At 33.3% G+C, this 24,389-nt stretch overlaps 1 protein-coding gene across 3 annotated transcripts in view; it reads right to left on the bottom strand.

Annotated features, from left to right (window-relative positions):
* Window positions 1-1,201: 1,201 nt before the first annotated feature.
* Window positions 1,202-24,389, bottom strand: part of ADAM9 (ADAM metallopeptidase domain 9) — a 93,288-nt gene continuing 70,100 nt past the window's right edge. Inside the window, exons 16-22 of one of the 3 annotated variants that reach the window (XR_012486004.1) lie at window positions 17,789-17,975; window positions 17,595-17,675; window positions 11,455-11,560; window positions 10,397-10,449; window positions 6,397-6,484; window positions 3,728-3,795; window positions 1,202-3,080 (exon numbers count right to left, since the gene is read on the bottom strand). Coding sequence is in view for 2 of the 3 variants with exons in the window: in XM_074287299.1 (XP_074143400.1) it covers window positions 2,990-3,080; window positions 3,728-3,795; window positions 6,397-6,484; window positions 10,397-10,538; window positions 11,455-11,560; window positions 17,595-17,675; window positions 17,789-17,975 (763 nt within the window). In the remaining variant the exon portion in view is untranslated. Of the gene's footprint in view, window positions 3,081-3,727; window positions 3,796-6,396; window positions 6,485-10,396; window positions 10,539-11,454; window positions 11,561-17,594; window positions 17,676-17,788; window positions 17,976-24,389 lie in introns of all 3 variants that reach the window. The other 2 variants (XM_074287299.1, XM_074287300.1) reach the window with 2 other exon arrangements.

Genomic DNA, 24,389 nt, shown 5'->3' with positions numbered 1-24,389 from the left:
CCTGCTCTTAAAGTACTTACATTCTATTGGTTTTGCAACTTTGTGATTTTGGTCAACTCAAGCTCTTCAAAGCTTAGCAAAGATTAAAATTAACCAAACATAATGGCTCCTTCACTTCTAAATCTAGGATTTTGCATACCGAGGCATGGATTGGGTTAGACAGTTTCCAGATCTGAAAAACTGGACTATATCAGATCTCAGTATCACTTTCACACCTTATCTAATACTTCCCTTGACTCTGTAGAATTTTTCCATCTTTATTATGGAATTCACCAGGTAATCTAAGTGAAAAAACCAAAAGAAAGCCAAAAGAGTAGATCTTAAGACAAATTTTAACTAAAAAAATTGTAGAACTTAAAAGTCAAAAATTCTTCATGACTATGTGATATATTTAATATGGCCAAAGAACAGTTACCCTGAAAGGCTTGCCCTTAGGAGTACTACAGACACTTTGCCAGGGTCCTATTGATGACTTACTATTTGTTATGATAACTAACTAGATATCTCAGATTAAGCAAGGCAGAACTAAATTTAGATCTCTTGCCATGTATATTAAAATATTCCAGATTTTGTTTTAGATTTGATTGGGGGTACTTATATTTGGTCACCACTGGAACTACTAGTAGGTTTAGTATGCAACCATGTGCTTTCTACTAGGAGTGCTAATACTGAATTGAGATAAGGAATCTACAACCAATTTCTGCCCTTTGAGGGCGTAATAGTAAATAAATGAGAATATGAAGTTATCAGAGTTTTATTTTTTTTCTGGTTAATCTGAAAAGTAATCTGAAATGGTTCGCTGGATAGACATGAAATCTCCTAAGGAGAAAGGAGCTAAGCAGAGCAGTCTAGACAGGAATGTACTCATGCTCAGTGCTAATCACTAGTCTAAGTGCTTTATAAACATCTCATTTGATTCTCCCAACAATTAAGGAAGGTAAGTACAATTATTAAATTCACTTTACACTTGAGAAAACAAGGGTAAACAAGGGCAGATAGAGGTTTAATGACTTACCCAGGGTCACATGCCTTAAGTTAGAAGAGACTAGATTTAAACTCAGGTCTCCCTCACTTAAGGTCCAACATTCTATTTACTGTCATGTACCTGTCTCTTATTTTACCTTGTTTGTTTGTTTTAAAATAACTCACACTAAGCTCATGCAAGCTACACCCTTGGCTCTTTAAAAACATATTAAGCAGATTTTATTTTTTTTAAGCGCTTTATTCTTTTTCATTTCAAAAGCGGCATTCATGATTGAGAAATTTTACACTATAGATGGCAAGTCAAAATAAAATTAGCAAGGACAAACTTCTGAGTGCAAACAAGGAAAAATCAAATATATAGGGAAAAATTTTCTGATTGTTCAATGATCAGAGTATAAAATCAGTAGTCAAATTCCTTATTTTCTAAGAGTTCAAAGAATTACTATACATAACAGTTCAATGGCATATACTACAATCATAAAAAACTGAGTCTGTAAATGAGGAAAGGCACACAGATTTTAGCACTTGTATCATGGATGTACTTGTTCACAAGTTTACATCAAAGCAAGGCCTGCCTTTAGAGTTGTTTTTACAAAACATAATATTTCTCTGATCAATATGTGTTCATTGAAGTATTAACCACCTTCAGAATGCAGTCAATCTGCCCATCTTAAAGCAAAGCTGTATCACTTTAAAATAGGCAAGCTATGGTATAAAATACACCAAAATGCTGGCAAAATTAGCCAAGAGAAATAATCTTGTAAAAGCTCTTCTGCTACTTTAAATTTAACATGTTAGCTAACTGAATATTTTATTATTCTCTGTTAATGGAGAGCAACAATACAGAATTTCAAGTATTTTATTACTGTAAATGTTATAGCTATATATGTTTTATGCCTGCATGTATACATATATAAGAATATGAAAACACTTGAAACCTCAAAGGAACTCAATAAACATTATTTTTGCATCCTTCAAAAACATTAGTAAGAATTAAGATGTATTCCAATATAACTTAGTAAATGTAAACATTTTTATATTAACAGCAAAGTCTGAAAACTCAATTCAGTTGTTAGTTGAAAGTTTATTTTAGATTTAACAATTTTAAAGTGCGCATGAAATTCTCAAGTGTCTTTGTAACAGATTACTCCATTTGAGATATTGCAATGATTTCTGTTTTCTATTCTGACCCTAAAATAGCCCCCAGACAAAATCTATTAAAAACTGCTATTCTTCGTACCTTTTATATCCCATCTGAAATATTAATGCTAATGAAAAAGGTTTCCAATCTAGTAAGGATTACCATGATTAAACATTTAAACGAAGTGTTCTAATAATATCCATTGTCTATAGTTCAAAAGACTATCAACATGGAATTATTATAGCAAGTGTATCTATATATACACATTTAGAGCATGTACTTTTATATTTCATTGAAAATAATTGGCATTCAACTTCATCTTGTGTCTTTAAGACAGTAATGATAATCAGTTCATGCAAGATAAAAAAGATCTGATTTTTTTAGGTTACAAGATTTTCTGATTTCTATTGCTTTACAACTGGCATTTTCAGTTTGTGTTGTACAAGAATCTGGATTATAGCAACCACAATGAAGACTTCAGAATCACATTATGTAATGAAAAAACTTAAAAATGATTTTCAACTAATTTGAAAATTATAAACACTAATGATCTGTTCATGATTAGCTAAAACTACTTAATTTTATAATGTCACACTTCTCAGATGACCTAATTAGGCCTGATCATGAAAAAATGGAAATTATTTACTCTGGAAACCTTGACTTATTGCATTTTCTTACATTATTGAATGCTGGCTGGGCTTCCTTTTTCACTTAGTTATTAGTGGTTCATTTCTTGAGTATTTCCATATTTGGTAGCTTGTTTTCTTTTAAGCTTATTGCAAGATGAAATTCTTCCCAAAATGGCAAAAAATAATATGAACAACTCAGTTTCCTGAAGACGTCTTTCATACAAAGAAAGAAACACTAAAGGAATCGTTTTACAGGGGGTGCAGGTGCAGGACGAGTAGGAATAAAGTTTTCCTGAGATGATACTTTTGGTTGTGGTGGAGGTGGCCTGTGAAAAGAAAAGAAAAGTAATCATGTCTCCACATCTGGGTACTACAAAATGGAAATAAAACAACTGATTATATAATCAGAATTTCCCAATAAATACTAATTTATGGGCACCTTGCCATGAAATTGCCTCATAGATGTGACCACTTTGTAGGAATTTAAGGAGGCTATTTTGTCAATCACATTCCTTTAAATGGGATCCAAGTATGCTGGTAAATGTTAAATAATCAATCCTCTGGAAAACTTAATGCCAAATTTATTATATTCTTTAAAGAAAAGAAAATGGCATGAAATAGAGACTCATGATTTCACAGAAGGTTGTTTTTAGGATTTGTTGGGAGATTTTTTTGGTATTCTGCTATGGTATGTACAACCTTTTTTGGAATAAATTTTCCATGCCACTCATCATCTTTGTAAGTTTCCATACCACAATACCTTCTCATGACCATTATTCCCTTTTTTATGCAGTCTTCTTCTATTAATATATAAGCTCTCTGAGGACAGGACCTGTCTTTCACATTTTGTTTACACAGAGATTACATATAGTAAGTGCATAATAAATATGTTTTCATTCATTTATATTGCTTATTTGCACATAACCCACAGATTTCACTAAAATCAAATAAAGTGGATAATTTTATTTTGTACCTTGATGGGAATTGCTGAGACTGCTTGGCTGCATAAGTTGGTACTGGAAACCTATTTGTGTAAACAGCCTAAGGAAATAAAAAGAATAGGTCAGTATCACTAGGTACTCACAAATAGCCACTAAATACACTTTAGTATTTTTCATCCTAAAGAAATCCGCAACATTTGACAACCTACACTCAGAATAGTTGTTTTAAAATGACATTTTAAAAAATCTGATTATCAAATGTCTTTACCTTAAATGAAAGATTCTTAATTCTTACAATACTCCAAACACACACACACACACACACACACACACACACACACACACACACACACACACACACACAAAATCTTTTGCCTAATGTGTATGGAGATACTCAGGTGACTGATGAATTCTACACAGATTCTTAATTTAAAAACTGATGTTGACAATGAATTTTCAATCCTGAACATAAGGAATATGGATAGGGAAAAGGAATAAGCATTTATATAGCATCTAATACGTGCAAGGCATGGTATTAAGTGCTTTACAAATATCATCTCATTGATAAAATGAAATACTATCTCATTATAAGATAAGGTACCATAACATATAGCCATAAAATATGAGAAAGTTCTTTTATGCTTGTATTTTTTTTAAAAACAAAAAATCTTAAACTATAATGTTATCTCATCAAATATAGTGGATTAACTAATAAAAATAATAACTGGAGAGGCAGAGTACAAGACAGAGATCAAATTTATTCTATCTCTTGCTTCTGACAACATATCCCTCTCCCATGACCCAGGTCAAGTCCAGTGACCGTCTCAGCACTCTCTAACATTAAAAATTGCAGAACACTTTTCCTCAGCGGGATTGCCCTACTGCCATGAAATCATGTCTTGATACCAAAAAAAAAAAAAAAAAAAAAAGCTGCCACAATGAAATGTTTACAATTTACAGAGTTCTTTGTAGCAATTTTAATCATTTGACTCACTAAAATATTACTGGATCCTACAAGAATCATACCCCTTTTTTTAGAGAAGACCACTGAAGCTGTTAAGTAATTTGCCCAAAGTCATACAAGTGTCAAAGCTGAGAAACAAAGTTTTTGATTCAAAGTAATGCTTAATTCTAGTGATAGAATAGCATATTGGGGGAAAGAAAAACTCTGCAATTTGATTTATTAACATTATATTATAAGTCTAAAGGGAACAAACTTCCTATTCAAAAACCTAATTACCAGTGAGTAATTTCAATAACAAATGTATTACTTTTTCTATTAGTACAAATCACAATCCATCCATGCCTTCTAATTCTGTGCAATTTTCACCCAAGTCCTCCCATGAATCCCACAAATAAGCTATGAATATACTGGAAGCATTCCTTTAAGTCTTTTTGATATTTCATGAATAACAGTGAAACACTTGGATTGAATAACATTTATTATTCTTAAATCAGACTATTTAACCAGCACTGGCTCTCTTACACAACCATTCTTACACATGCCCATGAACTTATATATATATATATACATATACAAATATACACATACTACTGTACATATACACATACAGCTATGTACCTCTTTGCTGCCCTTTGGGTTCCCTACTATTCTGATTATTCAGATAGTGTGGTGTTCCATCACTCTTAGCAACACAGCATCAATAAGAGAATAAGAGTGCTTTAAAAAACAGATAGGTTTTTGCACCTGAGAGAACAGGATCACTTAAAGTACTATATAACTTCTTAAATTCAATTTAACTTTTTGTTTACATGAAACTCTATTCTCCTATTACATTTGTAATCATTGCCTAACTGTAGTACCTGTCCAAGGTAATAGATATGATAATGATGGGCTAACTCAATGTCCTAACTAAATGCCATAATTTCAGCACTATGAAGTCTTTTTCCACTGTATTTTTCTTGCATATTATTGTTCTGTAAGAAATGACCAGCAGGATGAATACAGAGAGGCTTGGAAAGACTTACAAGAACTGATGCTGAATGAAATGAGCAGGACAAGGAGATCATTATACACTTCAATAACAATACTGTATGAGGATGTATTCTATTGGAAGTGGATATCTTCAACATAGAGAATATTCCATAACATTCATATACCATAAGTAATATAAAAATGACTCTGAAATCCATAAAGTATTATAAAAAAATTATTGGTATTATTATTATATACCACAATGTGTACAAGGTTGTTCCAAATGTAGTAACTCCATTGTCATGATAATGAGAATAAACATTCATTTAATAGTAACAGTTAACATTCATTTAAGATAGCTTATTTATGTGCCAAATGCTATGCTAGGGGATCCAAAAACAAAGAACCAAGATTCCATGCCCAGAAACTAGTAACATCCAAGACAAAAACAGTGAGTAGAGAGTATTTCAGTTAACTATACATAACTATAATCCCACTGCTAATTTCTTTTAAAGCTACCAGGAAAAAAAATCACTTAATTTCCCTCAGACCACCTACTGTACAAGCTTCTTGTCATATGTGTACTACTTCAGTCATTCAGTTAAAAAAAACACAAAAAAATTCAAAGGTCATCTTTTACTTCTAACTACATACTTAGTCACCTGGCCAAGACCTTAAAAATGTGAATATTTATAACATAAAACAATTATATTTTTAAAACCCAAATACAGCAATAAACAAATAATAAACAAAAAGTAAACTTACAGCATCTCTGGGGCTATTTACTGGAGGGGCATTTCGAGTGGCATTCATTGGTGGTCTAGAAACATTCGTTTCATTTTTTCCATATGATCTGAAAGATATATTTATAATGAAATTAAAATGAAAGTTTTTCTGTATTGACTCCTAACAAAAAATGTTTATGTATGATAAATTTCTTTAATATAATCTTAAGAGAAGGATGCCCAAGGATGCCCAAACAATCGAGAACAAATTATATTCTTTACCAAATGCTACATAAATTTATTGTTGTGTTAAAAATTATATTTTGTTCTGGTACCCCTCATCACCTCCTTCCTTTTTAATCAGTATAAGTAAGTTTATAAGTAGCCAGTGTAAAGCAACAACAGCAGAATGTGAAGAGAAATGCACAAAGCATGTATAGCCTATTCCAAAGATCAAAGGAGCATAATCAGCAAATATCACATTCTGCAACTAGGAGCTAGACAAACCAAAAGAAGCCATCCCAGTTTTGCTGTCATGGCCTTTTGGTCCTAGGATATATACATTTCACATAAGTTCCAGACATGTGCAGTAAGATTAGTAAGATTGAACACCAATATTGCTAATAATGTGAATATTAATGAACTAATTCCAAGGCAGCACAAAAAAAGACATAAGTCTGCCCCCAATCAAAAGCTTATAAAAATGTGACCCCAAATTCCTGTCCCCTTTCCAAACCTTCTTCCATTTTTTACAGGCCATGCTGCCTAAATGGCTCCATTCTAATCCTTGATTATTTGAGTGATTCTCTGTGATTCTTCCCCCTTCTTATTCTCTCTTCCCTGCTGCCTTCCTTCCTTCATTGTCCCATCCCATCTGCCTCTGCATTTCCTCACTTGCACTTTTCATCACTTATCTCTGTACTGATTTTTGTGCTGATTGTCTTTGCATCCACTCTCTGTTCTTTATAAAAGTGTGATTGCTGCCATCTTTCCCAGTGAAAACTCAAAGAACCAGGTATGCCAGTCCCCATTTCATGATTCCATAAATTAATTAGTATCTCAATTACAAGTATCCTTCAGAGTTGACAATATAAAAGGTCCTTTTGTCTCATATTCCAAGATATATGCCAGATAATAAATCTCTCTGTTAAGAAAATTACCTCTTGAACAATATGTAGAATATTTTTTAAACAAAACTAGGAAATAAAAAGGGAGGAATGGAATGGAATTATGTCAAATAACCATTAAATATTAAATTTAATATAAACATACATATATATATAAGAAATGTGGGTTTAAATATGTTCCTTTTTTCTCTTTTGTAAATGAAAATATTCATATTTGCTATTATTTGTTAAATTCGTAATAAAAAAAGAAATTTTTTAAAAAGATAACTTTTTTAATATGATAAAATATAATGAGTGTGGTAGTATTCAGAGACTTTCACAGATCAATTTTTGATGGCACGCAATCTAGGCATCATACCCCTCTTACTCCTGGGGACTTTACATCTACTGACTCTTCCACTTCTACTCAACCATTGAAAGAGAGGGAGATAATTATCATTAATCTTCAATACTCGCCTGCACTGAGTGAACAAACTTATGTTAAAACTTATTCAACTTTTTAAAAAAATGTTGAAAACCACTTCTTCAGTTTAATAAATATCCCCCTTTCCTTAAGTATTTCTCAGTATTCTATTCTAGGTTCTTTTCTCCTTCTCTTCCACTTCATTTGATAATAGCATCAGCTGCCATGGATTTAATTACTAACTCTTTGCTGCTGATAATGATCAAATCTACCTTTCTTGCCCCAAGGTCTCTGCTAGCCTCCCATCTGGCATCTCCATCTGTCTTTCAGACAACTCAAATTAGCTGTACAGTAAACCTCTTAAATGAAACATGGCTAAAATAAAATTCATTACCTTTCCACCTACATCCTACCCTATTTTTACTTTCCTTGTTACTGTTGAGGGCAACATCCTCCTCCTCCTGGCTTCTCAGGCTCACAACCTAGGATTTTTCCTTGACTCCTCACTATCTCTGATCACTCCCCCTCTCCCACAAACAATCTGTCAATTTTACCTTTGCAACCTCTCTTCTATATACTCCCCTATTCTGATAATGCAACTACTCTGGTTCAGGCTTGCATAACTTCCTTTCTGGATTACTGGTATAGCCTATACCAGGGTCAGTTTATCTTAAGTCCCTCCCCACTCCAATCCACATGCACTCAGATACAAAAATAGGGAGCTCCAGTTGCCTCCAGGATCAAAAATAGAATGCTATGTTTGGCATTCAAAGCCCTTCAAAACTTAGTCCACTTTGACCTTTCCAGACTTCTCATACCTTAGTTCCTAACACATATACTCCTGGAATGCTTGCCTCCTGGCTGTTGCCATGTCTCAACTCCAGGCATGTTTTCTAACTGCTCCCCATGGCTGGAATGTTCTTTCTCAACTCTATCTATTGACTTTTCTGGCTTCCCTTCATTCCCAGCTAAAATCCCACTTTCTCCAGGAAGTCTTCTTAATTCTAGTATCTTCTGTCTTTTAATTATTTCCTATTTATCTTGTATATGACTTTGTATATATTTATTTGCACATTGTCTCTCTCATTAGATTAAAAACTCCTTGATAGCAGGAAATGTCTTTTACCTCTTTTCATATCCCCAATGCTTAGCATAGTGCCTGGCACATACTAGTTATCTAATAATTGTTTAATGATTGATTTAACAATAGCTATAGCACTTATGTAGCTCTTTAAGCTTTGCAAATCACTTTATATATATATTACCTCTCTCTGTTTATTAAGTCAAAAATTCCTCATTTTTTTAATATCTTGTTACCACTACCACAATTTACAAGGCAATATGCCAGATATTATGAAAAGAAAAAGAAAAAACAAAACTACAATAAATAAAAACCTAAGGAATATACATATGTTGACAGTAGGCTGCAATAATCACTAACTGTACTTTTTATTTTTTGCAAATTGTAGCTATGATAGTCCTGAACAAGAAGGTTTTCCTGTTAAAGATATAATAACTTTTTTTGATTATGAATCATTATTGACTTTAATCATTTCTCCCAAGATTTCCTCCATGACTTCTTTGTGAGCCAGCAAAATGCATCTGTTTTGAAAGGTTCTTTTTCATTTCAATTATACCTATTAATAGTATGTTTTTTCTTAATAATAATTATATCTACTGTATCACATCATCAAAAGTCAAAAAAAGCAAATCTTCTTTCCATTCTGCCAATCTTCCATAACTTCTATGATTCCAATCTTTTTCATGCTTTTCAAAGTGGTCTCTTAAATTACATTCTTGCATATTTTCTGCAATAACATCAGCAAAAATTGTCTTCATGATTAGATCTGTACTATGTTTTACAGAATCTTTTCTAAAAAAGCTCTCTTTGGTGCTCCATAGCACACCCATCAACTAAGTGGCCAAGCACACATTGTTGCACCTATTTATTCTACAAAAAAGGAGGTCACAAAGCTAAAGTCTCTGAATATCCACACAAACATTGAAAGGGCTCCACTTTTTCAAACTCTTATCATCCATAGTTTTAAAGCTCAAGCTACCAACAAACAATATTCTCAACTTCTCTGATTCCTTTGCATCACAACCATTCCCCCTGCTAAACTCTCCCTTCCCAGAGTCAGGCTGATACAAACACTATCTCAAAGGAGCCTCCCAATAATCCATGGAGGCAGGTGTTATTGTGATCCCCATGTCAGAGTTAAGGAAACTAACACTAAGATTAAGTGACTTACCCAGGATCACACATAACTAGTCCAAAACTGCCACTGACGTGCTAATTTACATTAAGAAATGTTATACATACTTATCACTTAACATTTTTCCCCACCCTGAGGCTAGGGTTAAGTGATTTGTCCAGGGTCACACAGTTAGGAAGTGTTGATTTGAACTCAGGTCCTCCTGAATTCAGGGCTGGTGTTCTATCCACTGCACCACCTAGCTGCCCCCCCCTTATCACTTAACATTAATCATAATAAGAAAAGTGTACTTACTCATGTGTTTGGGATCTTTTCTTTCTGAAGAATTTTCTTCGAATCTGATCCCTCTTAAGGAAGACAAAGGCAGCAAATACAAGAAAGGGAATAATTAAGAAGAAGAACACTAAAAGCCCATCCCGAAGTGAAGTGTCTTTATCTAGAGAAGACAGAATTTTCATATCAATGGTCATTAAATTAAACAATATATTGGCTCAATTTTGCACATTCAAAAACATTACTTCATAAAATCATGAAATGTCATGAAAAGTTAAAAGTAACTTTCTCAGCATTAGCCCAAAATACTTTTATAGAGGCTAAAAGTAAGGCCCAAAAAAGTAACAAATTGTTCATGTCACCCAGTTAAATGGTAGTAGACCTTGGAAAAGAATTCAAGAGCACTCAGAAGAATATTCTTTCCAGTGAAACAAATAGTTCTACTATTTACTGATTAGCATTAGTAGCATTTATTAATGAAATTTTCTAAGTCCTTTAAAGGGACAGAGGAAATAGATATAAATAATGGGAGCAAACTGCATTTACAATGATTATGGGAGCAAACTGCATTTACAATGATTATAAGGTTATAAACGATTGGCTCAAAGGATTTACAATGGGCTAAAGACCTTGGGGATCATCAAGTCCAAACCCCTAATTCTACAGATCAGAACTTGTATCTTTGAGAAAAAAGTGGCTTGCCCAAAGTCCCAGAGTTAGGATGTAGCACAACCGTCAAACCTGAAAACAAACCAGGGCCTTTCACTTCACTTCCATTTTACTACAAGAGGCAGAAACTTTATTTAAAAAGTGTTTTGTTTTTTCCTTTTAATACTGAAACTGTCTGGATTTTAGAATAGGATCCAATTGCAGTGTACAATGAATAATTATTTCTCATATACATGATTCAGGCAAATAATTTCTCAGATCTTAGAAACAGGATTTTAATTGGTATCTGTTTCTAGTTTCCATTTTCCATCCAAACAAAACAATTATCATGAAATGGTAAATAGTCTCTTGTACCAATTAAAGATAGAAAGGTAGGAAATCCTGGGGGTTTTTTTCTCTTTATTACTTGCCATTGTAAGTAGGTCCACTGTCCACACTTCCTCCGTACCCTGTATTCTCACAATATGGGGGAGCCCAGCCCATATTACAATGACAGTTCTTGTTACTATTACACACCTTCAAAAAAACAAAATACTATTTTTGTTTACTGTAAACAGTGTTTAGCATTACTAGCTCACAGAATCATGAGTTTCAGAATTGGAAGGCACTTCAAAGACCATACAATACCTGAACAAGAATTCCTTCAATAACATATGACAAATAGTTATCCAGCCTTTTCCAAAAGACTAACATACCTCCTGAAGAGCACCATGGCTGGCACACAACAGGGGTTTAATAAATGCTTATTTCACTATCACTCCTCCTACTTTTAGTTTGCTCTTTAAGAATTTTATTTGTTTGTTTTTTAATTATATCAAAGGTCAATCAGCTTCTCTGCAACTTTTACCTCCTACCTCTGGTTCTCTTGTCAGGGGCCAGCAAGTTTAAACCTTCCTCCTACAGCAAAGCCTTTCTGGTATTTGAAGACCCAAAAATCATTTTTTCCCAGGCGAAAAATTTCCAATTCTTTATTCTGATCCCCATAAGGAAGAACTTGAATAGACTAACAATTGAAGAAGCTCATTAAACATATTTCCCTCTTCAAACCATCTTCAGAACAGGGGTGGGGGAGGATCGACCAATGGAGAGAGAAAGAAAGAAAAAAGGAAGGGAGGGAGAAAAGGGGGAGCTTTGGAGGCCATCATTACCTATAGGATAAAATACAAACTCCTGAATCTAGCACTTAAGATTCTCCAAAATCTGAATTCCACCTATTTGTCCATTCTTGATATTACTCCATTTTATTTACTATTGTTTTCTAGCCAAACTTGAATAGTAGCTATTCCCTGATCTTAACTCCCTTCCTCTCTAGTTCTATACATTTTCAAAAGCCAACTCTCATTACCCGGACTAGATGCCTTCCTCATCTTTACTCTTTAGAATCTTTACCTTCATTCAAGGATCACTTCAGGTAGCTTTTTCATGAAGCCTTTCCTGGTCTACACGTCCTGGCCTCCAATTGTTAATGGTCTTCCTCTTATTAATCTTTCTTATGTTATAGTTTTTAGTGTCCATATTTTTCATGTTGTCATATAAACTCCTTGATTTTATATCTAATAGATTATTAATATTTATTGTAATGAACAGGATGATTTTGAAGCCCTTCACCATCTTGGACACCTTTCTATGAATATTCTATATCTTATTACTATCCATCCTTAAAAATGTCCACAATACTCCAGATGTGCTCTCATTGAGGCAGAAGACAAAAGGACTATCACTTCTATAGGCCCAGACAACTGTGCTTCTCTACAAGCAGCCTAAAATCATATTACCTTTTTTGGCTGCCAGCTCACCCAGATTGAGTTTTCAGTATAAGCAAGTATTTATTAAGTACCTACTGTGTGTAAGGCACAATACTAAGTCAGGGGATACAAAGACTACAACAAATCAATCCCTGCCAAATGCATTTAACATTTTACTAGAGTAAACATAAAAGATATATGGATAATTAAATACAAAATCTATGCAAATATGTGAGCTCTTGTGTAGGAAGTGGTACTTGAGCTAAACTTTGAAAGGAAAAAGAAGAATGAAGGGAGCACTGAGAAATCATTCTAAAAAAACACAAGATCAGAGACAAGTTGTGAAGAGTTTGTATTTTATCCAAGATGCAATATGGAAGCACTAGAGAACTAATGTGATCACACTTGAGTTTTAGGAACATCAATTTGGCAGCTAAGTAGAGAACAGATTGGAAAGAAGATAGATTGAAGGAAAAGAAAGATAATGAAGAGGCTACTTCAGTGGTCCAGCTAGGGAGCTGAACTAGAATGAGGGCTCTGTGACTGGAAAAGAAGACAGACATAACAAATCTTATATAAATAAAATTTACAAGATGTGGTGACTGAATGGATATGGGGAATGAGGAAGAATAAAGAATGATGCTAAAATTACATCATTGCAACTAGAAAGATAAGGAAGACTTCAACAGATAAAGGGAAATTTTTAAAAATGTGGGGTTAGGAGGAAATACGATGAATTCTGGTTTGGAAATGCTGATGTTGGCAAGAAGGCCACCTTTCCTCTAAAACTGGAGTAAAAAAATAATGTGGGTTGATGTTGCTAAGACTGTTACAATGCACTAGATTGTAAACTCCTTAGGCACAGGAACTATCTTTTGTTTCTTTTTGTACCAGCACAGTGTCTGGTATATAGTAGGTGCTTAATAAATATTGATTGACTGATTAGTTGATAAGATTGAATTGATAGAGTAAGGAAAAAAGGGAGCTCCAACAAATAACCTCCAATTTCACAATGAAATATTAAAGATCATCTAGTGAGAAGGGGGAGGGAAGTAGTAGTATATATGGCTTACAGAGAAAAGATGGCATGAATGCTAAAAACAGCATATCTTCAAATAAATGACAGGGTGGCCAAACTCCCCATAATGACCATGTTGTTTTGGTTTTTTTTTAAGCCAAGGGTAAGACATACATTTTTCCCTATTAAATTTCATCTTAGGATCACAGAAAAATAGGTTAAAGTTAGGAAATACCTTAGAGATGATCCAGTTCAACTATCTTATTTTAGAGAAGAAAAAATGGAGGCTTAAGGAGATTAAATGATTCATTTTCCTTAATACTCCATGGCAGAGATGGGACCTGAACCCCAAATTCAGCATTTTTTGCATCATACTACTACATATTTTAAGATTACTGAGAATCAAGAAAACCAATTTCTCTTTGAAAATCTCTTTGCTACATTAACCTTAAAAACACTATTATTTTTACATGTTTAACATATGTTAGATTGCTTGCTGTCTAGGAGAGGGAAGGGAGAAAAACTTGGAACAAAGGATTTTGCAAGAGTGAATGCTGAAAACTATCTTTGCATGTATTTTGAAAATAAAAAGCTATTATTTTTTAAAATTAAAAAATCCGCTATTATTATTACTAATATTTCATTTTTCCATTACCCCAAGAAGCAGAAAGACAGAAAGGATTGAGAGAAATCAAGACCTGATTTCAAATGCTGCCTCTAACACATACTATCTGTGTGACCCAAGGAGACTTTATATTTCCAGAGCCCAGGCAACTGTCTTAAAAGTGTAACTTTCAGGGTAATTGAGGATCTGTATTAGTTCAGGGACTTTCCTACACCAGCTCTCTCTGGGAGTTCCTTTACCAGAAACTCTTGAACCAGTTTAAAATGTAATTGGGCGATGTTTAACAAAATAAATAAAAATACAATAAAATACAGATAATGGTGCCATATATTTAAAAATATTTAGAGCAGCTCTTTTTTGTAGTGGCAAAGAATTGGAATCTAAGAGCAAGTCATAGTATATCAATATAATGGAGAATTACTATAACTTAAGGAATGATTAAAAGGATAGATTCCTTAAAATCTGGGAAAATTTACATCAATTGATGTAGACTGAAGGGAGAACCAGGAAAACAAAGTGTACAAAAACAGCACTGTGAAAAGAAACAACTACAAAAGATTTAACTCTGATTAACCTAGTTATCAACTATATTCAAGAAGAACAATGGTAAAGCATGCTACCCACCTCCTGAGAGAGAGGTAATGGAATGAGACCTTTTGGCAGGGAGGGGGAGGACATGGCCAATGTATGAATTTGTTTTGCTTGACAAGATATACTTTTTAAAGTTTTTCTTTTTTTCCTTTTCAATGAGGATAAGAAAATGAGAGAGAAAGAAAAATTGGTTTTTGTTAACTGAAAAAAATTAATTTAATTTAAAAGTTAAATAAGGACAAAAAATTAAGTAGAAAATCAGCAATAGCATCAGAAAAACATAAAAATGAATCTGGAAATATAGCAGAAACCAAGGAAATACCATGAGAAGATGAGGTCTCTTATGACAAAAAAGCTACAAATGCAATTTATTACAAAGATCTAGCTCATCAAGATCTTTTTGGATTCTAACTCTCATCTAATATTAAATATACTTCCCAAACTTTGTGTAAGCTGCAAATTTGACAAGCATGTTATCTACAATTTTATATCCAAATTATTGAATAGAACAAAATAAAACACAAATTCCTAACATATTCCATTGGAGATTTCCTTCTAATTTAACATCAAACCATAATAAGGCTTAAAAAAAGAGCAAAAATAAAAACAAATGACATTTTTTGTGGTCCTTTATTTTTCTCACCAGCTTTAACCCATTCTAAGCTCCTACATTATTGATATTATTCTTACAAGAGCCTGAGCTAGCATACTTTTTTTTTTTTTTTTTTTTTGATACTTGGCTACTTGTCCTTGCTTAATTCTTCTAAACAGATATCAATCTTGCTGGGTACTTTCTACCCCTGGTTAAAAACCTATCATGTCTATATTTTAAACCATAGTAAAGAAATTCAAATTTCACTGTAGGAAGTTATCCATTATTTTCTATTCAACTATATCCTTTCCAAAGTATAGATCTTTGGAAGTCTTTTTATGGAAAGTAGTTCTATCTTATGCTTCAAATATGTTTCTGTTTTTTACTCAATATTTCATCATTCTTACTAATACTTCCTAGATTCCTTTGTGGTCTCATGAAGCCAGAATTGGGTAGCAATTATCATATTTGAAAAGTGTTCAGAGCTTCTCTGTCATGTCCTAGACCCATGTTCCAGGAAGTTAGCAGATCTCTCTATTGTCAATAACAGATCAATAACTAGCTTCTTCAGGACCCCTTAACACAAAGTCCCAAGCCATCACTATTTTCTCTTCTTCCTGTGACCCTTCATGGATGATCTTACTTGAAAAGACTTATGGATTCATCATGTTGATCCTTGGAGGATAGACAGATATTTTTGCCTAACTAGGTCCTTTTCTCTACTCAATTAAAAAGAGAATATTTTCTGTCACCATGTTCCCAGTATTCAGGAGCCGTTATGTGCTTTTCTCCCTCTCCAGGAGTCTTTAGTTTGGACACATATGAGGATGCACTTCTTTCTCCTCAGATCTTTCTCTTCTTTTATTTTCACACTGAAGTTGCTCTGTTTTCTTTTTTTTAACAGAACTACTCATTCTCCCCAATAATCTAGAAAATGGTGCCAACTTTTTTACCTTATTTTCTTGGAAGAAGACCAGCCTATACATGGAACAAAGTTAATAATTGTTTTCTATTACTGTTACATGACAGGCAATCATCATAAACTCTAACTAACTTACTGAAAACATTCCCAATTGCTGTACCTACTAGAAACAAGTTTCCTAATTCTAAAGTAGCCTTTAGGGCCAACTCCCCTATAGACTTTTGTCTATATGCATGTGAGCATCTTAGCACCTTGACAGCCAACACTCAATTTACTTTTGAACCTCTCTTTAATTATAAGTCCTCCTCCTTCTCTTACCTAATATTTTACAACCAAAGTTGGTAAAAAGTGAAAAAAAAAAAAAAAAAAAAAAAAACCCAGAGATTAGCAATGCTTTTCCTAAAATGTGGTACCAGATATGAAAATGAAAAAGAAGAATTCAATTTATGTATATTTATATCCTGTTTTAAAAAAAAGAAATTCTTTGGAAGATACTAAAATCCTATTTTACTTCTTGCCATGTTTTTACCCAAATCTGAACTGTATTAAAAATTAAAGGTAAACTACAACTGTATATCTAGGAAGAACAATTTAGAAAACAATGATAAAAAAGAATAAAACTTTTTTTTACTTGAGTAAAAAAAGAAGTAAAAATCCTTCCATATTATGTTTTCATTTCCAGGTAATTTCCTGGAATCCATTTTTTTTTAGTATATTTGACCTATAGGCACTGATCAAAAGGGAAAAGATTTTTTGGCCCAGCAACTCATTAAATCATTTCCTAACACATGAAACAATATCTGTGTCATTGGAGGGAGAATCTATATCAATGGAATTCTAGATCTTTTAAAAAATGATGTTTTTTAACATATGCTTGCATATCTATAGATTGTTACTTATATTGGAGGAAACCTCTCTATGAACCAAAACAGTAAATTAGTAAAAGTGATCAGAAAAAAATAAGTTCACATTTAACCTGCAAAATCACTAATCATAATTCTCTTGTAAAAGTCAAACATATAAAAAAGCAAATTTTACATCATTTTTTATTACTTACCCCTCGTCCATTGCATTTTTTCTCTATATCACAGTCATAGTTCAGAACAGAGGCACTTACACATTGGAAATTTCTACAGATCTTTAAAAAAAAAAAAAAAGAAAAGAAAGAAAAGTATTTTTAGTTCAAAGAAATATTTAATTGTTTAAAAGCATCCAAGAGTTCACTTAATAAATGAAGTTTTTTTGGATTACCTTTCCATGATCACATTTTGTGCCTTCATTCACCATGCCAGGATCAGGCACATCTGATCCTAATTGGAAATCCACACCTGAACATGTAGTGCCCCTAATTGAAGTATGAATGACTGCAGGCACAATCCCAAACAAAGGCAGCATACCTAGCACATTTTCACATTGAAGCTTTCCACACAAAGCATTCCTACAAAAGGAATTGAATATGATATTCAATTAGCATGTGTGTGTAGATATATATATAAATGATGAGAGTGGCAGCTCTAAGAGCACTCTCAAGACCACAATTACAAAGAGGGAGAAATTATTTTTAATCATTAGCATTAAGCAACTACTACATGATATTAAGTACTAATGATACAGAGATAAAAGTGGAACAGTTTATATGCTCAAGAAAATTGTTATTTTTCTGGGCTAGTCAATCTGTACAAAAGTAGATACATACAAAGAAGGAAAGACATTAGTAATTAAGAGAGCAACAAAAGATTCATGTCTTCTCCAACAGACTGCTCCATTACCCACATTCTATTTCTTATCTACCATCTCTCTTTGATGATTGAATCTTTCCCTTCTGTCTAGAAACATATCTGTCTCCCCCTCCTCAAGAAATTTACATGATTCTTCCATCCCTACTAATAATGTTCACTATCTCTCCTATTTTTAATAGCCAAACTTCTTGAAAAGGCTTTCTATAATAAGTGCCTGTACTTTCTCTCTTCTCATTCACTTCCTAATCTCTTCAATCCAGATTCCAATTTTATCATTTCACCAAATCTACTTTTTCTAAAGTTACCAATGACCAGTGACTTACACAGTTTCCTTCAAATCCCAATTAAAATTCTATCTTCTATAGGAAGTCTTTCCCAACTCCTCTTAATTACAGTGCCCTCCCTCTGCTAATTATTCCTTTGTGAATAGCTTGTTCAAACATATGTGTTTGCTTGTTTTTTGTAAGCTCTTTGAGGGCAAAGGCTGTCTTTTACCTCTTTTATATCTCCAGTGCATGGTGCTCGGCACACAGTAGGTACTTGATAAATGTTGTTACCTGATAAACTGATATAATGATATGAAAGTGCTGTTTGAACTTGAGATCTGAAGAAAATTAAGGATTATAAGGGGCTGAGATGAAGAGAAAATAGAATGCATTTTAGGCATGGGGTTCAGCTACTACTCAAATCCAAAGTCAGGAAACAAAATGTCTTGTTTGAAGTACAGTAAGAAAGTCAGTATAACCTTCTAATTGGAAGAGTAACATGTAATAAAATTGGAAAGATGGTTAGACCCTGTTTGTGAAGGGCATTAAATACTAGAGAGGAGTTTATTTGATTTGAGAGATAAGAGCAAGTCACTAAATATTATTAATAAGGTAATGACATGGTCAGACTTTTCTCTAACAGCTATGAGGAAAATGAATTGGAATGAAGAAAGACCTCAAGCTCTGAGACCAATTGGGAAGCTATTAAAATAGTACAGAAAAGAGATGATAAAGGCCTTAACTAGAAGATAGCTATGTGAGTGACTAGAAGTTGTTGAGTCTTGTCATAATCTCTGTGACCTCATTTGGGGTCAAAGATATTGGAGTGTTTTGTCACTTTCTTCTTCAGCTCATTTTACAGATAAGAAAACTGAGACACAAAGGATTAAGTGGCTTCTCCAGAGTCACATTGCTAATAAATGTCATAGGTCAGATTTGAACTCAAGATGAATCTCCCTAATTCCAGTGTGCACTATGATGCCATCTAGCTGCCCTAGTGGAGAGAAGGGAACATGAAAAATATTTTGTAGAAATAGAAACAACAAAATGTGGAAAATGAGTAGATAGGGAAATGAAGGATCATGGATACACTGAGGTTGAGAACCTGGATGACTGAAAAGATGGGGATGTTCTTGTTAGAATCTGGGAATTTTAGAAGAGGAATGGACTTGGGAAGAAAGATAAAAAATGTTCTGTTTTTAAATGTTGGCTTTCAAAGCTTCTTGAAATCTCTCCATTCCGAGGCAGCAATACACTGGACATTTTACTTCTTTCTTTGCCTACCTGGAACTCCAAGGTGGGAACAAAGGCAAATCTCATCTCTCCTGATCATATAGCTGAGGTTCCTAGATACCAGAGAATGGGGAAATGTCCTTCCTCTATATCACATATGACACCTTAACCAAATATAGAGACACACACACTTTTCTGTAGGCATTATATTGTAGAAAAACATTAGCTGTATCTTCCACACATAAAATGTCTAAAATATCACTGGTACAAGAATAGAAACTTATCTATGCATCCTTTTTCTAAAAAAGTCAAAAAGACTTAACCATCTCAAGTTCCTTCTGGTTCAAAAAAGTCTGCAAATCTACAAGATGTAAAGAAATACCAATAAAATCACAGAATCTGGAATGGAAGTGACTTCAGAGGTAACCTAAACCAATAAATACCTGAACAAGACTCAGAAAGAGAAAAAAGTACAGGGGAGTACATGAAGAGAGGATGGGAAAACCTTACTTTGTAAATAGGAGATGAATGTTCCTAGAAGTGAAAGGAAATGAGAACCTTACATAGGATGATGCCTGGGCGGGGTGCTTCAAAACTTTACTTGGGGAGAGAGAGATGACTGGAATCCCTTGAAGGAATTAGAAGATTGGAGGAGTGGGAGAATATAGACAAAGGGAAGAGATTTCCCAGCAAGGATAGGAAAAAAGGCCAATAAGAGGAGAGAATAAAGGACTCTCCCATCGGCCACTGTCTTCTCTCACTCTTACAAGAATAAAGATTGTTCTAACAGTGAGGCACAATGGAAAAGGAGAATTCATAGGGTACAGCTTATAAGGCCATGGCAAAGAGCAGGCAGAAGGGAAAACTTAAGAGTGGATACTTTGATAGTATGGCAAACACAGTGAAAAGGGAAAAATGAGATAATCTCTTCGGGTCATGAAATCAGAGAATGAGCATCAAGAGTAAACAGAAAGAAAAATATAGATAATGAAAATAGTTAAGAGAAATCTTTTTTGGAAACAGGACTGGCTGAAGGAGATGAGGGAAATGAAGAATCTACTTGACTGGGAAGAAAAGGAAGCAGGAGAAATATATAGCCAGATATAAGCATAGACAAAAGGAATTAATAAACTCCTAAAGGGAAAGGGGTAACAAATGATAAGAGATATTGGGGAGTGAAGAGAGCCAATGGAAACAGGTCCACCTTAGGAAAAAAACTAAAATAACTGAAGGAACAAAATACTGGTTTTTAGCAGAAAAGAAAAAAAAATCATAATTCTGAAGGAAAAAAACACCTTTAAGAGGCAAATGGAGGGAAATATAAAACTAACTCTCATAACTTTAAATGTGAGTGGATCAGACAATCTAATAAGAAAAAAGAATGATAAATTGGATAAGAAAACAAAGTTCACAAGAAATACATTTTAAAAACAAAGATACACAAAATAAAACTAAGGGGATGGAAAAAACAATTTTCTATATACCAGGTGAACATAAAAAAAAAAAAAAGTTACCATCATGCTATCAAAGCAAAAACACTAAAAAACAAAAACAAAACAAACAAACAAAAAAAAAAAACCAAGGAAATTGATTCTGAAAAGAACAACAGACAACATACTAATATTAGTAATAAACTTTAGACTTTCTAAATGCTTTACTATTCAAATTCACAAAGGAAACATTATCTAAACTTCAATAAGATATAGACAGTAATAGAACTGTGAAACAAAATTTTAACATCTATCAAAGATAAGAAAGATATGGAAATGAAATAATTGGCCAGCTAAAAGACTTCTGGCATTTTCTAAATGGAACAACAACAAAAAAATCCATATTTTTAGCACCATAGGTAAAAAACTATCATTGTACCAGTCACAGAGATATTGCAAACAAAAGTAAAAGGGCAGAAATACAAAAAGAATAAAAACTGATTCAGGGATTACATAGACACAGATCCAGAAAGAGACTTACCAATTAAATTGTAATTATTAAGTAACTTAAGGAACAAATAATTGAAACAAATAGTTACTATGTAAAAGAAAATGATCACAGTAAAACAAGATATCAAAATCTCTGGGATGCAGATAAAGCATTCCTTGGAAGGAAAATTGAAAGTAAAGGGATTAATGGTTTGAACATGCATTAAAAAAGTAAAATGACATCAAACAAAACTATCTAAAATAAGCACAAAAGCAAAGACAATAAAAACTTGAGGGGAAATAGATAAATTGGAAACAACAATAACAAAAACCTCCTAGAAATGATAAATAGAACTAAAACTGGTTCTTTGAAAAGACTAATAAAATTAGTAACCCCTTAGCTAATCTGATTAAAAAGAAGAGACCAGAAAATCACATTAACAAAATAGTAAATTAGCAAGGGAAAACGGCAGTTAAGCTAGGAAAAAAAAAAAAAAAAAAATTTAAGAGTACCTAAAAGTTTGTCTAGGAACCAGAGTAAAGCTAAGTTCTTGAAGAACAGGAACAGAGCACTAGCACCATCTAATGGCAAAATGAATATTCCACACTTGATGTTACTTACTACTTTAGGAGTGATATACAGAGTCAGTCTCTGAGTTGGTAATTTCTGGGGTCAAGACATCTGACACTGATGGTGTAAGTCACTTAACCTTTCAGTGCCCCAAGGCAACTCCAAAAAATAATGAGTTGAAAAAAGTGATAAAGCAGTGGTGAAAGAACCTCATTATTAGCTCTTCCCCTCATAAAATCACAGATCCAGACTAAAAGTCTATGGAATATTCTAAAAAGTCATGCTTTTTCAGTGTACTTGATTTGATTTGTTGACATATGTTGGCTGGCAAAATCAGGAAGCAGAAATTTTTTTTGAAGTTAATGAGAAGTTTATTGACTATAACATTCAGTAGCCTGAATACACACATATAAGGGCCCTTCAAGAGACCAAAAAAATCCTCCTAAATAACTCCAGTTTTTATAATCTTGATCAAACAACTCTGGCTTCTTCTCTTTACCAAACATTGTTCCCTAGTGGATATAATATTGATGCAAGTCCTTTTTGTAATCCTGAAAATATTCTGTTTTCAAAAACATCCTGTACAATCCTGTAGTTTATCAGCAACTCCATTGCTTCCTTGTTTTAAAACCTTCTAAGTCAGAATAAATTATTTCCCCTTATTTCCATATTCTGTTATAGTCATACAAAGTTTTAGGCTTTGATTTTCCCCCTTTGAGTTATTTAAAGTCTCACAATTTTTTTTAAAGACAATTCCCAAAATGGGAAGACAATTCTGAACAGAAAAGTTACAAAGCTTACAGAATAGATAATGCACAGAAAATTAATAAAACAAGCAAAATAACAATAGGGTGAAGAAATACACTATAGGTGTAGCTTTAGATGTGTCAATTCCTCTGGCAGTGGCAGTAGTATATTTTTGCAGGTGTCTAGCACATAGGTTCTGTACTTCTCTCAAATGTCTGCATGTCGTCTTCAGTGATTTCCAAAAAAGAATGACACCAAAAGAACCCACTATCCTTCAGTCTAGATACCTAGATAAGGTCTAGATATCTAGACAAGGATCTTGGAAGCTATGTTTTTGTGGCCAGGCAGGTGTTATGATTCAGGATTGAACAAGTGGGGTTCAAATTTCCAAAGGGGTTCACCCAGTAAATAATAGCACACTACTAGGTTTCATAAGGGGAAAGTAATGGACCTTAGAAAGTTAGCCAAAAAAATGATCTTATGTGTCCCATTACCAGGGCAGATTTGTGACTACCTCCTGGCCAGCTCACTTGTGAAGATTATCTACTTAATGTTGAGAAAGCTTGCTAGTGATGAGTTAATAATTTAGTAAAAGCTGACAAAATCTATTAAGATTGGTCTGCCAGTAATTAGTTCATGTGGTAAAAAACCAGTTCAGAGCAAGGAAAAAGTTTACCTGTCACATCTATGGTGAGGGGAAGAATTCATGACCAAATAAGAGATAGAGAGCTATGAAATGCAAAAAAGATAACTTTGATCATATACATACACAGTATAATTATCATTCTTCCTTTTAAAGCAAAATATGTCCAACAAAATAGTTGACAGGTTTTAGCATTTTGACAACAGTCTCTAGTAATTAATAATTCCACAGCATCTATTTCAAGAGGAGTTAAATTTTCTAATGATGCAAATGAGAATCAGCTAAATGCATAGTGAGTAGAGTGCTGGACCTGAAATCAGGAAGATTCATCTTCTGAACTTTTAAATATGGCTTCAGATACTTAGCTGTCTGATCTTGGGCAAGTCACTTAACCTTGTTTGCCCCAATTTCCTCTAGTCCAAATAAGCTAGATAAGAAAATGGCAAACCATCCCATTATCTTTGCCAATAAAATCCCAAATGGGTCACAAAGAGTTGGATATAACTGAAATGACTGAATAACAACAAAAATGATACAACTGTATTATCCTCTTTATAGTATTTTATATATAATAATTTCCCAAAATTCACAGTAAATTTTAAAAACATAACAACATATATAACATTACATATTTAAAACATGGATAAAACTTATTGCTGGTCAAATAACATCAATTCAATTGAATGTATCTCCAAATTTTTTCACATAGAAGATCATTTCACTCATCAGTTTTG

This window comes from Sminthopsis crassicaudata, chromosome 2, assembly GCF_048593235.1.
Source record: "Sminthopsis crassicaudata isolate SCR6 chromosome 2, ASM4859323v1, whole genome shotgun sequence".
NCBI lineage: Eukaryota > Metazoa > Chordata > Mammalia > Dasyuromorphia > Dasyuridae > Sminthopsis > Sminthopsis crassicaudata.
The sequence above is the reverse complement of the archived record's forward strand: the minus strand, read 5'-3'. Positions and strand labels throughout refer to the sequence as shown.